Source organism: Aquarana catesbeiana, linkage group LG03 (genome assembly GCF_042186555.1).
Source record: "Aquarana catesbeiana isolate 2022-GZ linkage group LG03, ASM4218655v1, whole genome shotgun sequence".
NCBI lineage: Eukaryota > Metazoa > Chordata > Amphibia > Anura > Ranidae > Aquarana > Aquarana catesbeiana.
In genome coordinates this window covers 574,835,778-574,853,210 of record NC_133326.1, presented here as the reverse complement: position 1 = coordinate 574,853,210, position 17,433 = coordinate 574,835,778, and the positions used below count along the sequence as shown (strand labels likewise).

The 17,433-nt window shown below is 42.0% G+C and overlaps 1 protein-coding gene across 3 annotated transcripts in view; it reads left to right on the top strand.

The window, feature by feature from the left end:
- Positions 1–16,807, top strand: part of PRR5 (proline rich 5) — a 167,414-nt gene extending 150,607 nt beyond the window's left edge. For all 3 annotated transcript variants that reach the window (XM_073621934.1, XM_073621933.1, XM_073621935.1), the window contains 2 exons: positions 8,977–9,115; positions 12,514–16,807. In XM_073621934.1, the coding sequence (XP_073478035.1) occupies positions 8,977–9,115; positions 12,514–13,058 (684 nt within the window). In that variant the 3' untranslated portion in view covers positions 13,059–16,807. The remainder of the gene's footprint in view (positions 1–8,976; positions 9,116–12,513) is intronic.
- The last annotated feature ends 626 nt before the right edge of the window (positions 16,808–17,433 follow it).

The window sequence follows — 17,433 nt, the reverse complement described above, 5'->3', positions numbered from 1 at the left end:
CAAACCTCAGTAATTTGTCCGTTAAGCCACCCACTTGCGTACAGTTTTTGAAAATATAGTAAATTACCTTAAAAATAATATATAATAATTATTTGTATATTACTTATGGTAATTAAACTCTCTCCACCCAGGCCAATTCTGACACTTCTCTCCTACATGTAAAAATCATATTTTTTTTGCTAGAAAATTACTCAGAACCCCCAAACATTATATATATTGTTTTAGCAGACACCCTAGGGAATAAAATGGTGGTCATTGCAACTTTTTATGTTACACAGTATTTGCGCAGCAATTTTTTAAGTGCATTTTTTTGTGAAAGAAACTTTCATGAATTAAAAAAAACCAAAACACTAAAGTTAGCCCGTTTTTTTTTTTTGTATACTATGAAAGATGACATTACGTTGAGTAAATAGATACCTAACATGTCACGAACACTTGTGGAATGGCGCCAAACTTCAGAACTCAAAAATCTCCATAGGCGACGCTTTAAAATTTTTTACAGGTTACATGTTTAGAGCTATAGAGGAGGTCTAGTGCTAGAATTATTGTTCTCGCTCTAACGTTGGCGGCATATGTAAGCTTACTTCTGCTTTTTGAGTGTTGCAGGGAACTAGGTGGTTTTGCTCCATAATAAGAGTACTATAAAGGGATCTGGGGGTAACCAATGATTTCTATTTTTATAAAAGCTGGAGCTGCAGCCTGCACCCTCCGTATAGATTCCGCCAAGATAAATAATGTGTAGCGAAATGTGTCTTTATATGATGGCGAGGACGCGAACATACCTTCATGATTTGATTTGAAAATTGATTTGTTACACTCAGCTGTTTTTATACAAGTTAATAGTAAACAAGCAGCCTTGGCGGCTTGGTTAAGTGAAGAGGACAAGGTCAAGAAAGGATTTTTATATATAGATATTATCTGGAGTTGATGCATTAAACAGAAGACTTTTTCACACAGCATCGCGTTCTGAAGGCCCCCGCGTTCTTATAAAGGTTTAAGTAACATTGGCGAGCCTTCGGAAAAAAGAGGACATGTATTATTTAGAGTCGCTGAAAACATTTCTCCGACAGAGTGAATCACAAGGCTCTTCTTCACATCTCTGATGCTTTCTAGCGCTTTTTGAAGAAGCAGAACATGAGCGGCAAGGCTCATTTATTTAGAGATTAATCGTCTCTGACTTTGAGGCTTACTACTACAATTTCCTAAATCTAAAAGAGATGTTATTAAAATTCACACTTGACATGAATCAGTAGGGCACATCTTTATTAGAGCTTAAAGAAGACCTATAGGCTTCTTTAAGCCTATAGTTTTTTTTTCCTCATGTCAGTTTTTTCCCCCATGTGTGTCCCACTGGGGAGATTTATCTTCCCTTCCTGTCCCATAGACAAAACCGTGTGTGAGAGAAATACCTGCAAATAAAGGGAATCCATTGGGGCCCCCCCCCCAGGTCACCAGAACTAGTGTCCCCATTGGAAGAATTCCCCTCTATTTCTTTTCTAGGGACAACCCAAAATTTGAGATTTTCCTGTACTTTGACTTTTAATGATAATGGTACACAGGACAAAAAGAGAGGGAGAAATCAATATTTTATTTTGTACAAAACCATTAAAACACATGATCATCATCAAGCACAATTAAAAGAGCAGTCTGCTCCATTAGCACATATGTACATTCATTTTTCAAAAGGGAATACATTTTCCTTCCACATTACAGTCCAATATATAGATGTTGCGCAATGCGTTTCCTGGAATATATCCACTTCATCAGTAGCTACAATTGGATGCAGACAAAACAAAATATTGGATTTTAATTACTGCCTTAGAGCCCTTTCACACTGGGGTGGTTTGCAGGCGCTATTGCGCTAATAATAGCGCCTGCAAACCGACCCAAAAGTGCCGCTGCTGTGTATCCAGTGTGAAAGCCCCGAGGGCTTTCACACTGGAGCGATGCGCTGGCAGGACGGTAAAAAAAGTCCTGCCAGCAGCATCTTCAGAGCGGTGAAGGAGCGGTGTGTATACCGCTCCTTTACCGCTCCTGCCCATTGAAATCAATGGGACGGCGCGGCTATACCGCCGGCAAAGCGCCTCTGCAGAGGCGCTTTGCGGTGGTATTTAACCCTTTCTCGGCCGCTAGCGGGGGGTAAAACCGCCCCGCTAGCGGCCGCATACCGACGGTAAAATGCCGCTAATAATAGCGGCGTTTTACCGCCGACGCCGCCCCCCGCCCCAGTGTGAAAGGGCTCTTAGGCCCCTTTCACACATGCGGACCATTTGTTCGTTTTTCATCCATCCGTTGACGGATGAAAAACAGACATCAATACATTCTTATGGAAAAACGGAAGATCATCTGTTTTCATCCGCTTCCGTCAACATCTGTTTTTTTTGGGGTTTTTTTTGAATGGATGATAGCCTTTTTTTTCATTCGTTAAAAAAATGGATCGGACGAAAAACGGATGTAAACGGACAAACGGTCCCTTTTTTCATTCGTTTTTGAATTGGTAGTGGATGTAATAAAAACTGATGAGCACGGATGAAACACTGATGAATACTTCATCCGTTTTGACGTGACTGAACTGATGAAATGAATGGTTCGCATGTGTGAAAGGGGCCTTAAGCTGTGCCTCAAAAGTCCCGCCAATAAATTATATTTGTTTATAGGATGTGGCACTTGCTTGGCCTGTTCCTATGGTTCATTAAAAAAAAGTTTTTACTTCACTGCTAAATTTTATAAGGGTGGGGAAAACTCCTGTTGGAAAGGTTGTGGTATGGTGGGAACTCTTTCCCATATGCTATGGTCATGTCCGAACATCTGGAGCTTTTGGAATGCAGCATTTAGACTTCTTTCAGAAGTGACAGGGGTCCTGATGAAAGCAAATGTAGATCAAACTATTCTCTCCATAAACATAGATAGCTACCCAGTGCGGCTGAAACCTATAGTGGTTAACATTTTAGCTGTAGCCTGCCTAATGGTCCTTAGAAAATGGAAATCATCTGTTATCCCTAGTATCACTGAAGTTAAAAAACACATTGATGCCATTCTAGAATTTGAACGCATAATGGCGTACAAAGATGGGAGCCAATCCAAATTCTCTCAATGTTGGGTTCCCTGGTTGGGTTACAAATTGCGGTTTTAAAAGGCTTTTGAACTATCTTCTGTTCTCCATTATCTTCGTACCCTGATATAAATTTATTGATCTCTTTGACACAGTACCAATATGTTTGTCTTTTTTTCTGAAATAAAATCCCAATAGAAAGATACTGAAACTTAGGGCCGGTCATGTTGTCTCCCTACTATGTCACAGTTTGTACCCAGATGGGGTGTCTGGAGGTGTGAAACAATACCTACCACCTTACAACTAGCAGTTGGAACGGATTCCATTGTACATTTATGTTTGCCACCTATGCTCTGACATATGTATTCACTCAGATGTTCTTCTTACTATGTACTAATGTTTGAGAGGTAATGTTTATTTTTTTTTGTCTTGTTCTTCTTGAAAAACTTCAATAGAAAACATTGAACATTAAAAAAAAAAAAAAAATTGCCTTTAGTTATACTTTAACTTCATTTAGATATAAAATACACAAATGAATGCACGTATTCATTCTTTTATTTTAAATATATTTTTTTAAATATAAGCAGTCTAAGAACCTGAATTTGACCTGGTAATAGCCTCTTTCATTCCCCTGGAGCTCAGACTAGAAGAGGGGAAAGCAGCACAAGGAACCTGTCAGTTGTGCTTTAGTACAAGGAGCAAACTGATAGGAGGAGAGAGCATAGTGACAGAGATATGGGCTCATCGAGGTTGGGGGAGGGACAAGACCTGGAATTGTTACTGAACTGCAGTAGAGAAAAATCAGGTCTCCTTCACTGCCGGACAGGACTGTGCTGTGCATAGATCTGTGTAAATCTCAAAACTGAATGGAAAGAAATAAGAATCATTTGACAGGTAAAACAGCCTTCAAATGCAGTAAGGGTTCTTTCACACAGGTGGTCCAATCAGGTCCACCTGTGAGTTTTTCAGGTGGACCTGATCGGACCCTACGTTCACCCCTATGGAGCGGTAGATGTCAGCAGTGACATGTCCGCTGACACCCGCCGCCATCCAATTCGATCCTGCCTGCCAAATCCAGACGGATGGTGACCCTATTTTCCATCTGTCTGGAGGATCGGATTGGATAAGATAGGGTGAAAACCGACAGGCAGTCCGTTTTCAGCAGACCTGTCATCCGCCTGCTCAGCGGGGATCACCAGAGCCATCTCCCGCTGAGCAAAGCGGAGTCCGCCCAGTGAACCGCCGATGTGAAAGGACCCTGATGCCGCGTACACACGAGCGGACTTTTCGACCAGACTGGTCCGACGGACTTTCCGACGGACTTTCAACGGACTTTTGACGGACTTCTGACGGACTTTTTAACGAACGGACTTGCCTACACACGATCACACCAAAGTCCGACGGATTCGTACATGATGACGTACACCGGACTAAAATGAGGAAGTTGATAGCCAGTAGCCAATAGCTGCCCTAGCGTCGGTTTTTGTCCTTAGGACTAGCATACAGACGAGTGGATTTCTGGGTCCGGCTGAGTTACGAGTAAAGATTTAAAGCAAGTTCCAAATCTAAAGTCCGTCAGATTTTCGACTGGAAAAGTCCACTGAAGGTCCGATGAAGCCTACACACAAACGGATTGTCCGTCGGACCAGTCCGGTCGAAAAGTCAGACCGTGTGTAGGCTGCATTAGTAGTTTATACGTGTTTTTAGCTGTTGGCTTGAAGTTCAGCTTTAACAATTTGCATTGTTATTCTGAGTGTAAAAAAAGGAACCTATTTCTGGCTACAGCTCTGATTTCCTTCAGACCCAGAGCCTAGGCAAAGATCACAAGGCCTCTGCCTACCCGAATCATTGTGGATGCCCCCTGAGTGCATTTGAGGCCGTACACAAGCACCCACATGCATGTCACAGGAGCAGCGGCTGCATCCGTGCAAGTGCTGCATTTAAATTGACAGCAATGGGACAGCCTTTACATGGATATACAGAACACCTCTGCATGCCTGTGCAGGTAAACACAGCCCTCACATGGGGTGCAGATTCATATACGCTCCATGCAAACAAGGCCCTTCTTTCACTGGCTTGAGTGAGCACCAAAACAGACTTTAAGGGCCACAAAATAAATACCAAAGGACTGAATGCACCCCTCCCCCACCCACAGCTGCAGGTTGGTTACCAGTGCTCTGGAGGGTTGTCTGCTTTGCAGATATGGGGTCAATGGGTGACTCCCATGACATATTTTCTTTACAATCAGCCAACATAACTTAAGAAAAAGAGAACCTGTTTTAGAGATAATAAAAACAATTAGGGAGAGACATGGAAGCCCTTACTCTGTATCTGTAATGTTGTTAGTGCCATTCAACAACCGGCCTAGTTAGTTGCTTTAGATATTTTTTAGCGCTGGCTCTGCGTTCCACCGCCTCTCTTCCAAGCATAAATGAAAGTATGCTTCTGTTGCTGACAGAAAACCTGGCGATTAATTACCAGGCAATTGAAAGGAAGAATTAGCATACAAATAGCTTCTGAAATACCTGCGGATAAAATTAAAACGCTGCAGTATTTTTTAAAAGTTGAAAAATCAGATAAAGGTTGCTCTTTCTTTAAAGGTCACTTTGTTTGGTGGATATATTCTGAGCAAGAGGGCAGGATGTGGTATAAAATTCAGCGTGTGCAGTAACTATAATTATTCCATTAGTCTGGAAGGTGAGGTTTTTTTTTAAATTGGCTGTCACAAGCCCAGATAGCATGAAAAAAGACTTGAGTGTTGGTCTGAATAAATATACATTGTAGGTTCAATATGCTAGCTAATACACTAGAACAAGGGTCCTTAATGCTGAACTTTAACCTGCTTATATTTTGCATTCCCTTATTCCTCACTTTCCTCCTTCACCATCATGCTAAAAACATTTTAAAATATAGTTTTTCCACGTTCATTACACACCTTATTTCAGTGCCAGCAATGTCATTCTGGGGTCTCTGTACTTCTCTATGCAACGCAGGAAAATTATAGCTAGTTGGAGGGGCCATCAGGATGAAAAGATCACAGCACCCTGACTCAGTACTTCTCAGCCCTGATGCAAGCAGAGGGTTGGCTTTTGGAAGGACTTATCCAAATATCAAAATGTCTTCATGAGTGGATGTCAATCTGCATGCAGACCTATGCTAAGGTTGGCATGTGTCCCCATTTGCTCGGGACAATCCCTGCAGTGAAATATCTGTTCCCGGGAAACAGGTGTCCCCAGATTTGTCCCTGGGTGCTGCCAAATAATTTAAAGTGTGTAGTGTGCAGGCTCCAATCCATGAAACTGCTGAAGCAGCAACTAAAAAATGACCCATATGTAGACAGCTCCAGCCATGCCATTTTAGATTGGTTCTTGAAGTGAGAGCTGCAAACTTTACACCAGTGGTTCTCAACCCTGTCCTCAAGTACCCCCAGCAGGCCATGTTTGCAGGTTTTCCTTTATCTTGCACAGGTGCTTTAAATCAGAGTCAATGGCTTAGTAATTTGGACAGCTATTTTTCTAAGAGAAATTCACAAAACATGGCCTGTTGGGGGTACTTGAGGACAGGGTTGAGAACCACTGCTTTACACCACCCAGTAGCTCCCAGGGATGATCCACCAATCTGACTGTGGGTAACTGTTTACCTGATCCCTGAACTTTGTGCATTAATAATCCTGACAACTGAACTCTGTGTGTTACTTAATTCTGACCCCTGAACGCTGTGCATTACCTAATCCTGACCCCTGTAATCTGTGCTCAACTTAATCCTGACCACTGAACTCTATACATTACTTAATCGTGACCCCTGGAATCTGTGCTCAACTTAATCCCGACCACTGAACTCAGTGCAGGGGTCAGGATTAAGTAATGTACAGAGTTCAGTGGTCTGGATTAAGTTGGGCACAGATTCCAGGGGTCAGGATTAAGTAATGTACAGAGTTCAGTGGTCTGGATTAAGTTGGGCACAGATTCCAGGGGTCAGGATTAAGTAATGTACAGAGTTCAGGGGTCAGGATTAAGTAATGCACACAGTGCAGGGGTCAGGATTAAGTAATGTACAGAGTTCAGGGGTCAGGATTAAGTAATGTACAGAGTTCAGAGGTCAGGATTAGGTTGTGCACAGAGTTCAGAGGTCAGGATTAAGTAATGTACAGAGTTCAGGATTAAGTAATACACAGAGTTCAGGGGTCAGTATTAGGTAATGCACATTGTACATTACTTAATCCTGACCCCTGCACTATGTGCATTACCTAATACTGCCCCCTGAACTCTGTGTATTACTTAATTCTGACCCCTGAACTCTGTGCCCAACCTAATCCCGACCCCTGAACTCTGTACATTACCTAATCCTGACCCCTGCACTATGTGCATTACCTAATACTAACCCATAAATTCTGTACATTACTTAATCCTGACCGCTGCACTATATGCATTACCTAATACGGATCCCTGAACTCTGTACATTATTTAATCCTGACCCCTGCACTATGCACATTACCTAATACTGACCCCTGAACTCTGTGCATAACCTAATCCTGACCCATGAACTCTGTACATTACTTAATTCTGACCACTGAACTCTGTACATTATTTAATCCTGACCCTTGCACTATGTGCATTACCTAATACTGACTGCTGAACTCTGTGTATTACTTATTCCAGACCCGTGAACTCTGTATATTACTCGATCCTGACCTCAGAACTCTGTTTTACTTAGTCCTGACCCCTGACCTCTGTACATTACTTAATCCTGATGCCTGAACTCTGTGCTTTATTTAATCCTGACCCCTGAACTCTGTGCTTTATTTAATCCTGACTCCTGAACGCTGTGCTTTTTTTTAATCCTGGCCTCTGAATGCTTTACACTCTCTTGACCCATAACACCATAGGTTCCTTTGTGGGTGAGGTCAGTAGGGTGTCCCTGGATTTCATTTAGAAAATCTGGTAACCTTACCCTACCCAATGCCCACATGTGATGCTGAGCCTCCATGAGTGAAAGAACTGAAATTCAATGAATGAAAGAGGCGGACCAGGGACAGTCAGGCTGCAGAAGAAAGAATTAGATGATGCTGGGACATCCTACAGCAGGAAATGAGACGGCACTATCTGCTCTGCTAAAGCTTCTAATGTTTATTGTGAGAAGCAATTTCAGTCCAGCAAAGGAGCCTGTACATCTGTGAAAGACTGAAGAGAAGGCTGGAGTTTAGCTTTAAAATCCAAACCCAAGAATAAGATTGTAACACATTGCAGCTTACCAGTCAATTTCTATTTTGTCTTCTTTTCCTTTATTTTCACCTGGTGATCGTAACAGTAACATAACTTCCTGTCCTAGGATGGCAACACTCACTCTGTACTGTATCTGTGGCAGAGCAGCGTTGTTGTCACCCTAGGACATGAAGAATTTAGGACTACAGAACATCACACATCCTCTCCTCATCTCCATAAGATAGTGGGAGGTAAATTGGGCAGGGCTGATAACCCCACAGCTCACTGGATTTTTGGCAGGATTTACATGTATTTTTTAATTTAAAAATTCAATCAATAAAACATAATACTCTCAATGGCATATTTAACATGCCAAAAGGTTGCAGATAACAAAAGTTCACTATTAGGGTTTACATACATTTTAAATTTGAAGACATGACAGTTGTTTTCAGCTATGTTTTTATGAGAGTTAAACAGATAAAGTTACACAGCTGTAATAAAGATGCTTATCCTTGTGTTAAAGCTTTGTGAAATCTGATTTATACACTTATGAGTCTTTCTGGAGGTCAGTTATTGGATACCTGTACCGAAGGAAATACCCAAGCTACCATCTGAAATGCTAGTTGCATGGCTGTCAGGTCCATTCAATGGCTTTGTCATGCTTAGTGAAAATGTGTAAGTGTGCAATGCCCTAACCCCTCTGATGTGCAATCTCTCTTCCAGGGTGTCCATGAATCGAAGGGTGTGTCAGAGGAATATCTAAACTTGGAGTCACTAATTCAGAAGGTGGTCTCTCCATACCTTGGTACATATGGACTGTACTCAACTGATGCTCCCTTTAATCACTCCTCCTGCATTCTAGGTATGATCTGGTCATATAGCTGCTTACAAACTGCAAAATGACCTTAGACCTTCTAAATGTGTGCTTTGGCCTAAAGCCTAACCGAAGCCACATAAAAAAATAAAATTGTCTCCCCCACCACCACCGTTGAAGAGGAATTTAAGGGCCATTGCTCTTCATTTTAAATGTGGCTTTACTTTCAGAGAAGTTCTCTTCTAAATGGGTGGATGCTATTCCATGGCTCCGTTTCCATGATGCTTAGAGCAGAGTTTTCAAACCTGCCAATGGCCACTGTATTCTTAGGATGGGCCTTAATAGAATTTTATATTAGCTTTCCATCTTAAGAGCAGCAACTTGACAGTTAAAGGATAAGCTCACCTTTTTAAAAAGTATACAAATAAATGCACATCTTTTTGCAGTTAAAATAGCATTTATTATTTTTTTATTGGGAGCCAGCAGATCATGGATGCAATGCAGGGCTCTTGCAGACTCTGTGTGTACATCGTATGGTCAGGCAGTTACACACTAACAGGTAACAGGAAGCATCAATAAACTACCACAGTGCTCAACAGCGCCGTAGTAGTTCACTGAGGACTACAAGCTAACAGCCGCAAAGGCTACCGCATCTTGTAATTTTCCATTCACAGAACTCTGTGAATGAATGACGTGGCCGAGTGGGTGGAGCCCAGTATGGCCATGTTCTATGCAGATTGTGACAAAGAGCAGGGGGAGAAGATCCCTAGCTCCCTGTCACAACGGGGACCCGGGGGGGGGGGGGGGGGTTGCAGGGGCCAGTGGATTTGTAAGAAGTTACACCCTGAATATGGGTGTAACATAACAAAACGTGAACTTATCCTTTAACCTTAACGTAAAACTTTTGCCTATCCTTCCCACTACCCTTAGCCCTTAAAGTTGAAGTTTAATCTGCTTTTAGTTTGTGTTCCCTGGTTTTTCCCTCCCCCCAATCAACATGCTAATAAAATTTCTAAATAAAACTTTTCCATTTTCATTACAAAACTTTTTTTAAGATCCATTGATGCCATCACTGTGTTTTTCCAGTGGTCTCCAAACTGTGGCCCAAGGGCCAGATGCGGCCCTTTGCTAGCCTTTATCCGGCCCTTGGGGCACTCTTCCTCTCAATGATATGAGGCACTATTCCTACCACTGACCCCAACAGTGGGGAATAATTCCTGGCACTGACACTAATGAGGGGTCATTATTCCTCCCACTGACACCAATGATGGGGCAATATTCCTCCCACTGACACCAGTGATGAGGCTCTATTTTTCCCACTGACACCAGTGATGGGGCACTATTCCTCCCACTGACACCAGTGATGGGGCACTATTCCTCCCACTGACACCAATGATGAGGCTCTATTTCTCCCACTGACACCAGTGATGGGGCACTATTCCTCCCATTAGTATCAATGATGGGGCACTATTCCTCCCACTAACACCGATAATGGGACCTTCTTTCTCCCACTGACACCAACAATGGGACACTATTCCTTCCACTGAAATTAATAATGATACACTATTCCTCCCACTGATACCAATGATGGGGCACTATTCCTTCCACTGACGCCAATGATGGGGCACTATTGCTCCCACTGACACTAATGATGGGGCACAATTCCTACCACTAATACCAATGATGGGGCACTATTCCTACCACTGATACCAATGATGGGGCACTATTCCTACCACTGATACCAATGATGGGGCACTATTCCGCCCACTGACACCAATGATGGGGCCCTATGCCTCCCACTGACACCAATGATGGGGCACTATTTCTCCCACTGATACCAATTATATGCTACTACTCCTCCTCCTACTGACCTCCAACCTTGAGGCCATGTTTAATCTTCATGATGCTGGGCCCAGGACATTTTTTACCCTTCCCTGCCCAAAATCTGGCCCCTAAAGTCTGAAAAACAATAAACTGGCCCCCTTGTTTGAAAAGTTTGGAGACCCCTGCCCTGTGCCATGCATGCAGATCTTATCTTGTGGGAGGGACCGGTAAGGTGCTGTACATAGCTTTCTGAAAACACCACAGCCTCCTGCCTCAGTACTCTTCACAAGAGTACTCAGCCCTGATACAAGCAGTAGCCTGGCTCTTGGAAGAAGCTATGCAAAAAAGTAAAAATGCATTGATGTTGGGTGTCAGTCTGCAGGAGTAGGTGATCTTAGCCATGCTGTATTTGCCTGTAGACCACCCTGGGTAACACCCACATGTGATGCTGAGCCTCTATAACTTAAAGAACCAAAATATAATTTATGAAAACGGTGGTCCAGAAGCAGTGAGACTGGGGAGAAAAGAGCTAGATAAAGCTGAACATCCTCAAGCCAGGAAATGCCATCAGCAGGTATTATTTAAATGAAAGCTGCAGATTCAAAAAGACAAAAAAAAACTTTTAAAATTGATATTACATAAAAAGCTTTTATGAGATTTTAGTCACTAAGGTTAAATTTTTTTTAGCCTACATCTTAACTAAAGATGAGTTTCGGTTCAGGCCTGAGTTATGACCAAACCCACATTCCACCAAACCCAAATTGTCATGCTGGCCCAGCGAGCTGTGATATTCCCCATTCCGCAGCTGCACATATACAAAGGGGCTGAACTGCTTATGACATCACATGGCCATATTAGGGCAAAGTCATTAGTGTCATATGGTTTGTCCCAAGCCTCTAAATGCCACATTTGCTGGACAGCTTGGTCTGTTAAAGAAAGTTACAAAACAAAAAACAGACTTACTGACAGCATAAAACTATGTTACGGGGGACCAAGAAAAAACAAATGTGTTAATGCTAATGACAGACTGCATCATATATGTAATTTTTTATTTTTTCCATAGTTCCACTTTAACTGCCATTATTATGCAATGTTACACCAAGTCCGTGTCTTAGAATGGATTTGGCACCACCTAGTGGCATATGTGGAAAAAAGACTAAGTTGACCAATTTTAAAGGCCAAAACCATCAGTTCTTATCCAGAATACCAGTCCAAGGTGTTCTTCATGCTTTGAGTTTTTCTACTGACATCACTGCTTGAAAATTATTCAATAATTTAATTTCCTCCTACAAATATTAATATTTAACTGATTTATGAGCTAGACTTTGATTTTCTGATTTGGCCAATTTAGTTTGTCTTTAAAAAAAAAAAAAAAAAAAAAAAAAAAGCAAAAGCCTTTTGAATTTCTCATCAAGTTCTATACTGGTGACAACAGTCATCAGGATAAACAGAGAATGGGAATCTTCCCGGCAGGGACCCAGCAAACAAAACCTGTCAGGTTCTAAACCTTTCACATTCTATTCAAAACTAAAAAAAAAAAAACATTGGCTGGAATTTAGTTATCTCAGCCTTAATATTGATATAAGACATCTTTATACATCTTTATTTCCTGTTCCCAACAGAAAAGCGCATATTCCGCCGTTGCCCAAAGTCTGGTGATGTTGTAACTAAGAACCCAGTGGTGAGATCCAAGAGCTACAACAATCCGCTGCTGACGCCGGTGGCTGAGTACGAAATGGAAAACCTGGCGACCAATGGGACGGGAATTCGCAGGCACTCCCTGTCAGAGATGACCACCTTCCTGGAGATCCAGGGCTACTCCAACCTGACCACCATCCTGGACTCTAGCTCCAAACTCTCCATGGCCACCACCAAAACACAGCCTCTAGCCGAGCTAGACAGACCCTCCACGGGCAACGGACAATTTTCACCTGTCCACAATAACAGTGAACCTCAACAAGTACTATTACACAGCCAGAACTCAATAGAGGAGCTGTCCAGGGACTCCACGCTGCTTCCTGCACCTTCCTCCAGCCCAGAGACAATAGTTGATCAGATCTTAGAATCCATAGACTCGGACTCTGAAGGCATTTTCATCGATTTTGGAAGGGGGTGTTCTAAATCTTCAGGATACAGCATGGATGTGGGCAGACAGAGCCTCGTATAATAACATTTAATTCTTTTTTTTCTTTTTTTTTATACTGGGCCCTCACATTAGGGGGCATGACTTTCAGTTACAGACAGCAGGTTCGGCTAAAGAAATCCATAATAAAAAATGAATAGTGTTAGCCCATATCTGGCAGACAAAAGCATTTAAGGTAGACTTGTGCTTTTCTTGTGAAGGATAAAGCAACAGGTTCACTTTAATGTTGAATCCCACAGCTGCTTATAATTACTTTGCCTTTGCTCCATCATTCCATCATCAATTGGTTTGCCAGTGGGAATGAGGAGAAGGACTTGGAGCAAGTACAGGGCTTAAAGTGTTACTAAACCCACAACAGTAAAATCAGTCTGTATACGCAGTAAATCATGCTTGTCATACTCCCTGTGGAACCTAAGGGGTAAATCCCCTCCATTGTGTAAAAAGGCTGTTTGATCCTGTATGCACAGATCCTCGCTTTCTTGCATTGCCCCCAAAACATCTCCGGATAAGACAGAGTTAGTAGAGTCAATCTGCACATGCTAAGTTTGGTGTGTATTGCTAGAGAGTTTTTTTTTTCTTGGGAGAGTGCATGTGATCAGCACAGGGCCAATCAGCACTGTCCAGACAGAGGGTCAGGGGTCCTGCATCCTTATAGGACAATCAGGGGAGAATGAAAACTCCTCCTACAAGCTTTAACTAGACACTGTTAGAAGTCACAAGACTGATATATACTGCTGATGAGAAAAGGTAATTAGCAGTTTATATTTGCTAAAATGATTGCATTTCCATATTCTGTGTACTGTGGGCAACCAGGTATATTGAATGCAGGGTCCTGGGTTTAGCAACAATTTAAGATTCTTTCCTCACCTTCGTGTGACAGCTCTGGATGCTTGAGTCACTAATAAGTAGCGCTTTCACTCAAGAGGAAGGGGAGGGATTTATGTGCTCTGCCATACCCAGAAGTACAGGATAAGTCGCTTCCTGTCCATGGAAGAATAGAGTGACAGGGAAGCTAAGTATAAGCAGCTGTGTTGGCTGGTATTAATGTGGACTTATTGTTTTTCTCTGCATGGAAAAGGGTACTATCCTTCCAACAAAAATTTCCAGTTGCTCCACCTGTTTATGGTCTTTTATCGTTCTTACTCTTCATCCTGTCACAGCTGATCCAGAAGTCAGTATACATTGTAGAATCTTCTGCGTCATTTTAAGAACATGCAGATGTTTTTTTTTTTCCCGAGAAATGGAAATAGGGCGCTTCTACCTAATGGGTCTTTCCAGTATGGATAAGGTCATAACCCCAGAAGTGTTCGCATAGCTGGAGATAGCACTAGGGCAGCTCTTCAAAGAGGGGAAGCAACTCTGGCAGGAAAAGAGAGAACCAAAGGAGGATCGTCTAAGTGCACAATGCCAGCAGTTTATTATCCAACACAGTTTAAAAACACTTACAAGAGGTAGGCGTTAAGCAGGCTCATCATAATCACATATTCCTGGTGGGGCTTCTGTCACTGTCTTTCTATCTCCCTGTGCCAACCAGCAGCTGTAAGGTTGGATAGGAGGTTTTAAAAAAGGAGTATTATGCGCATGCTCTGAAACGTGTCACCGCCCCTCTCTACTGACGTCTCTTCTTGCGTGTGCGTTCTGCACAGAGGTGCCTTCTTTGTTTTGTTTTTTTTCCCTGCCAGATGTTTTTTTTCAACTTTTCTGCTATTCTAATCTTCTTCTAAAATGCATTTACAGTTCAAAGTGGAACTCTAGGAACCAAAAATTTCTATATTTGCATTGAGTTTTGCCTAGACGATGATAAATAAGGCCACGTACTTACCTTAATCCTTCTTTTCATAGTTTTCCTCCGGGCTGCATGACCGGAAAGGGTTAACTGCTCACTTTGCCTAGAGGATAAGGTGATATATTTACCTTATTCCTCACTTCCCCAGCATTCAGCACTCTTTTCTACTGTCTGATACTCTCTAATGTAGGCATGCTCTCAGCATCCCCTGGTACAATGCAGGTCCCAGATGATCAGCTGGACAGCAAAAAGAACAGACTTCAGGGGACCTTTCACATAAAGACGAGGAAGCCTAAGAAGCAAGGAACAAGGTAAATATATCCCCTTAAATATATTTCCCTAGGCAAAATGCTAATGTTTCATTCCCAGAGTTCAACTTTAATGGAGAATGCCATTAGGTTTGTTTCAGCAGCTTTCAGGGGGGTAAATGTAAACTTGTGAAATTTACATTCATCAATGGAAATGCGGTGGCAGCTCCGTCATCTTTGGTGTTCACCCCTGGCTCTCAGGCTTCCAGACCTGGTGCTCTACATTGTTTAATACAAGTAGCAGATTTTAATTCAAACAGTAGCGCCACCAGGAGGAGCTGAGAATATGCTGCAGCGTCTCCAGTGAAAGACATTACAAACAGAAATTTACATTTACTTCCTAAAACACTGCTGTAAAGTGTTACATACCTAAACAAAAAGAATTAAAGAATTAAAGGGTATGTCCAGCAAAAACTGGTGGGAGATTAGAACCCCTGTCAGGTTTTTACTGCTAGCCAGGTTCTATTAGAGAGATTTCCCCTCTGATTCTGATGAAGAGGTTTCAGTAGACAAGTAGTGAGGGAAAATCGGCAGTGGGGACACTGACAGTGGTTCCAGTGTTCCCCTACTCTACCTAAAAAAGCATTTTATTTCTCATCCATTAAAGAACACAGGAAGTCCCTATTATTTTGGGTTATACTCTCACCCACAGGAGGATTAGACACTGGAAAACAAAAAAAAATATAGACAAGAACAGAATAAGCCCTCAAATTCCCAGCATACCAGTGTTTTGCTAGTGTCCAAGGAGGATGGATGTCTTTTTTTCAGTCTCTGCTGCTAAAGGACTAACCTATGAACTGGATAGCCTAGTGTCTTTATTCAACCTTACCAACTATGAAACTACTTTTTTTTTTGCTTTGTTGCCCTTTGTTTGCCAGTATCTAATCCTTCTGAAAGCTGCAGTAAAAACCTAAGGTGAAAGACTTTTTGTTGCCTGTTTCCTTGTTGCAGACTTTCCCACACTTCTGGTGAAACCGGTGTCACAGGGACAGTAAATGGGGATACATTTCTATAACGAAGCCCCAGATAGCAATAAAAACTTGATGGGTTTAATCCCTCTCTACTATATCCCAAAAAAAAAGAATTTGGCTGCACATACACTTTAAAGTGTTCTACTGACTTTTGATTAGGAGACCCGCAAAGAATGCCAACCATGACTCATCTGGGGAAATAGCAATAGAACAAGATAGAAAACCTTCTCCAGTTAATGTTGTTTTTCCCTGGTAAGCCATGGACTAGAGATGCATGCCTCTCAATGCCTCTGGATGTCTCTCAAATTAATCTATAAGGCTAAGTGCCTTGCTCATAGGGAAAGGCTGGCTGGTGCAGATGCCTGAGGACAATCGGATTGCATCTGCATGTCCAAAAGCACTCTGAAATCTACGGCCAGCTTTTCATTACCAATTTCATATTGTTCACAGCCATGTATATAGCTCCCATAAAACAACTGCGCAGGTGATGAGCTAAGGAGTTCTGCTTAGCGACCATATCAGGCTAAAAGAGGTACTAAAATGACAGGCAGTAGTTTTCTTCTATGGAATTACTGGACAGGAAATCAGCGGTGTGTATGAAAATGTCTCCTTCCTCAACATGCCACCTTCATTTTAAATATCTTCTCTTTTGATAATCTCCTGAAACTTTTACATGCCCATAAATATAATAAAAACCTTTTACACATACTGACTTGTTGTTTATGCTTAGTAGCCCTTTATGAAGAAATCTGTTTTACAATTGTGTAATGTGACAGCAGTGTTGATGCTTCCGTTTTACCAGGATGAAGCTGCGGAGCCCCATTATCCATTTGTTACTCTCACATTGGATTGTTCAATGGTGGGGGTGTTGTTTGGCTCTGCAGGGGAGGGGACTGCTGGGCAGAAGTTAATGATGTATGTATAGCTTATTGTTCCCAGGATTGACAAGCTTTCTGGGTGCACTAGCAAAGTAGTAACATAAGTTTAATTATTTTTATGACTTGAAAAGTTAACTTTAAACACTGTATTTTATGCCCTATTAAAGTGAAACTTTACACTATAGCAAAGCTTTAAGTACAGCTTTAACTTTACTAAAGTTTTGCTTAAAAAAAAAAACATGCCCATGAGTGTAGCCTAGGTCAACACTTACCTTCCTCACCATTACAGCGATCTTTCCTACGATAAAGTCATGGCTGGCAGCAGTCCCTTAGTGTACAGCTTACTATTCATTTCTGTGGGGCACATGCACAATATGAAGAGGAAATGGCTGGGACCATGTTGGAAGAAATATTCTTGGATGGGGATAAGGAAAGGAATGACGTATTGACCCAGGG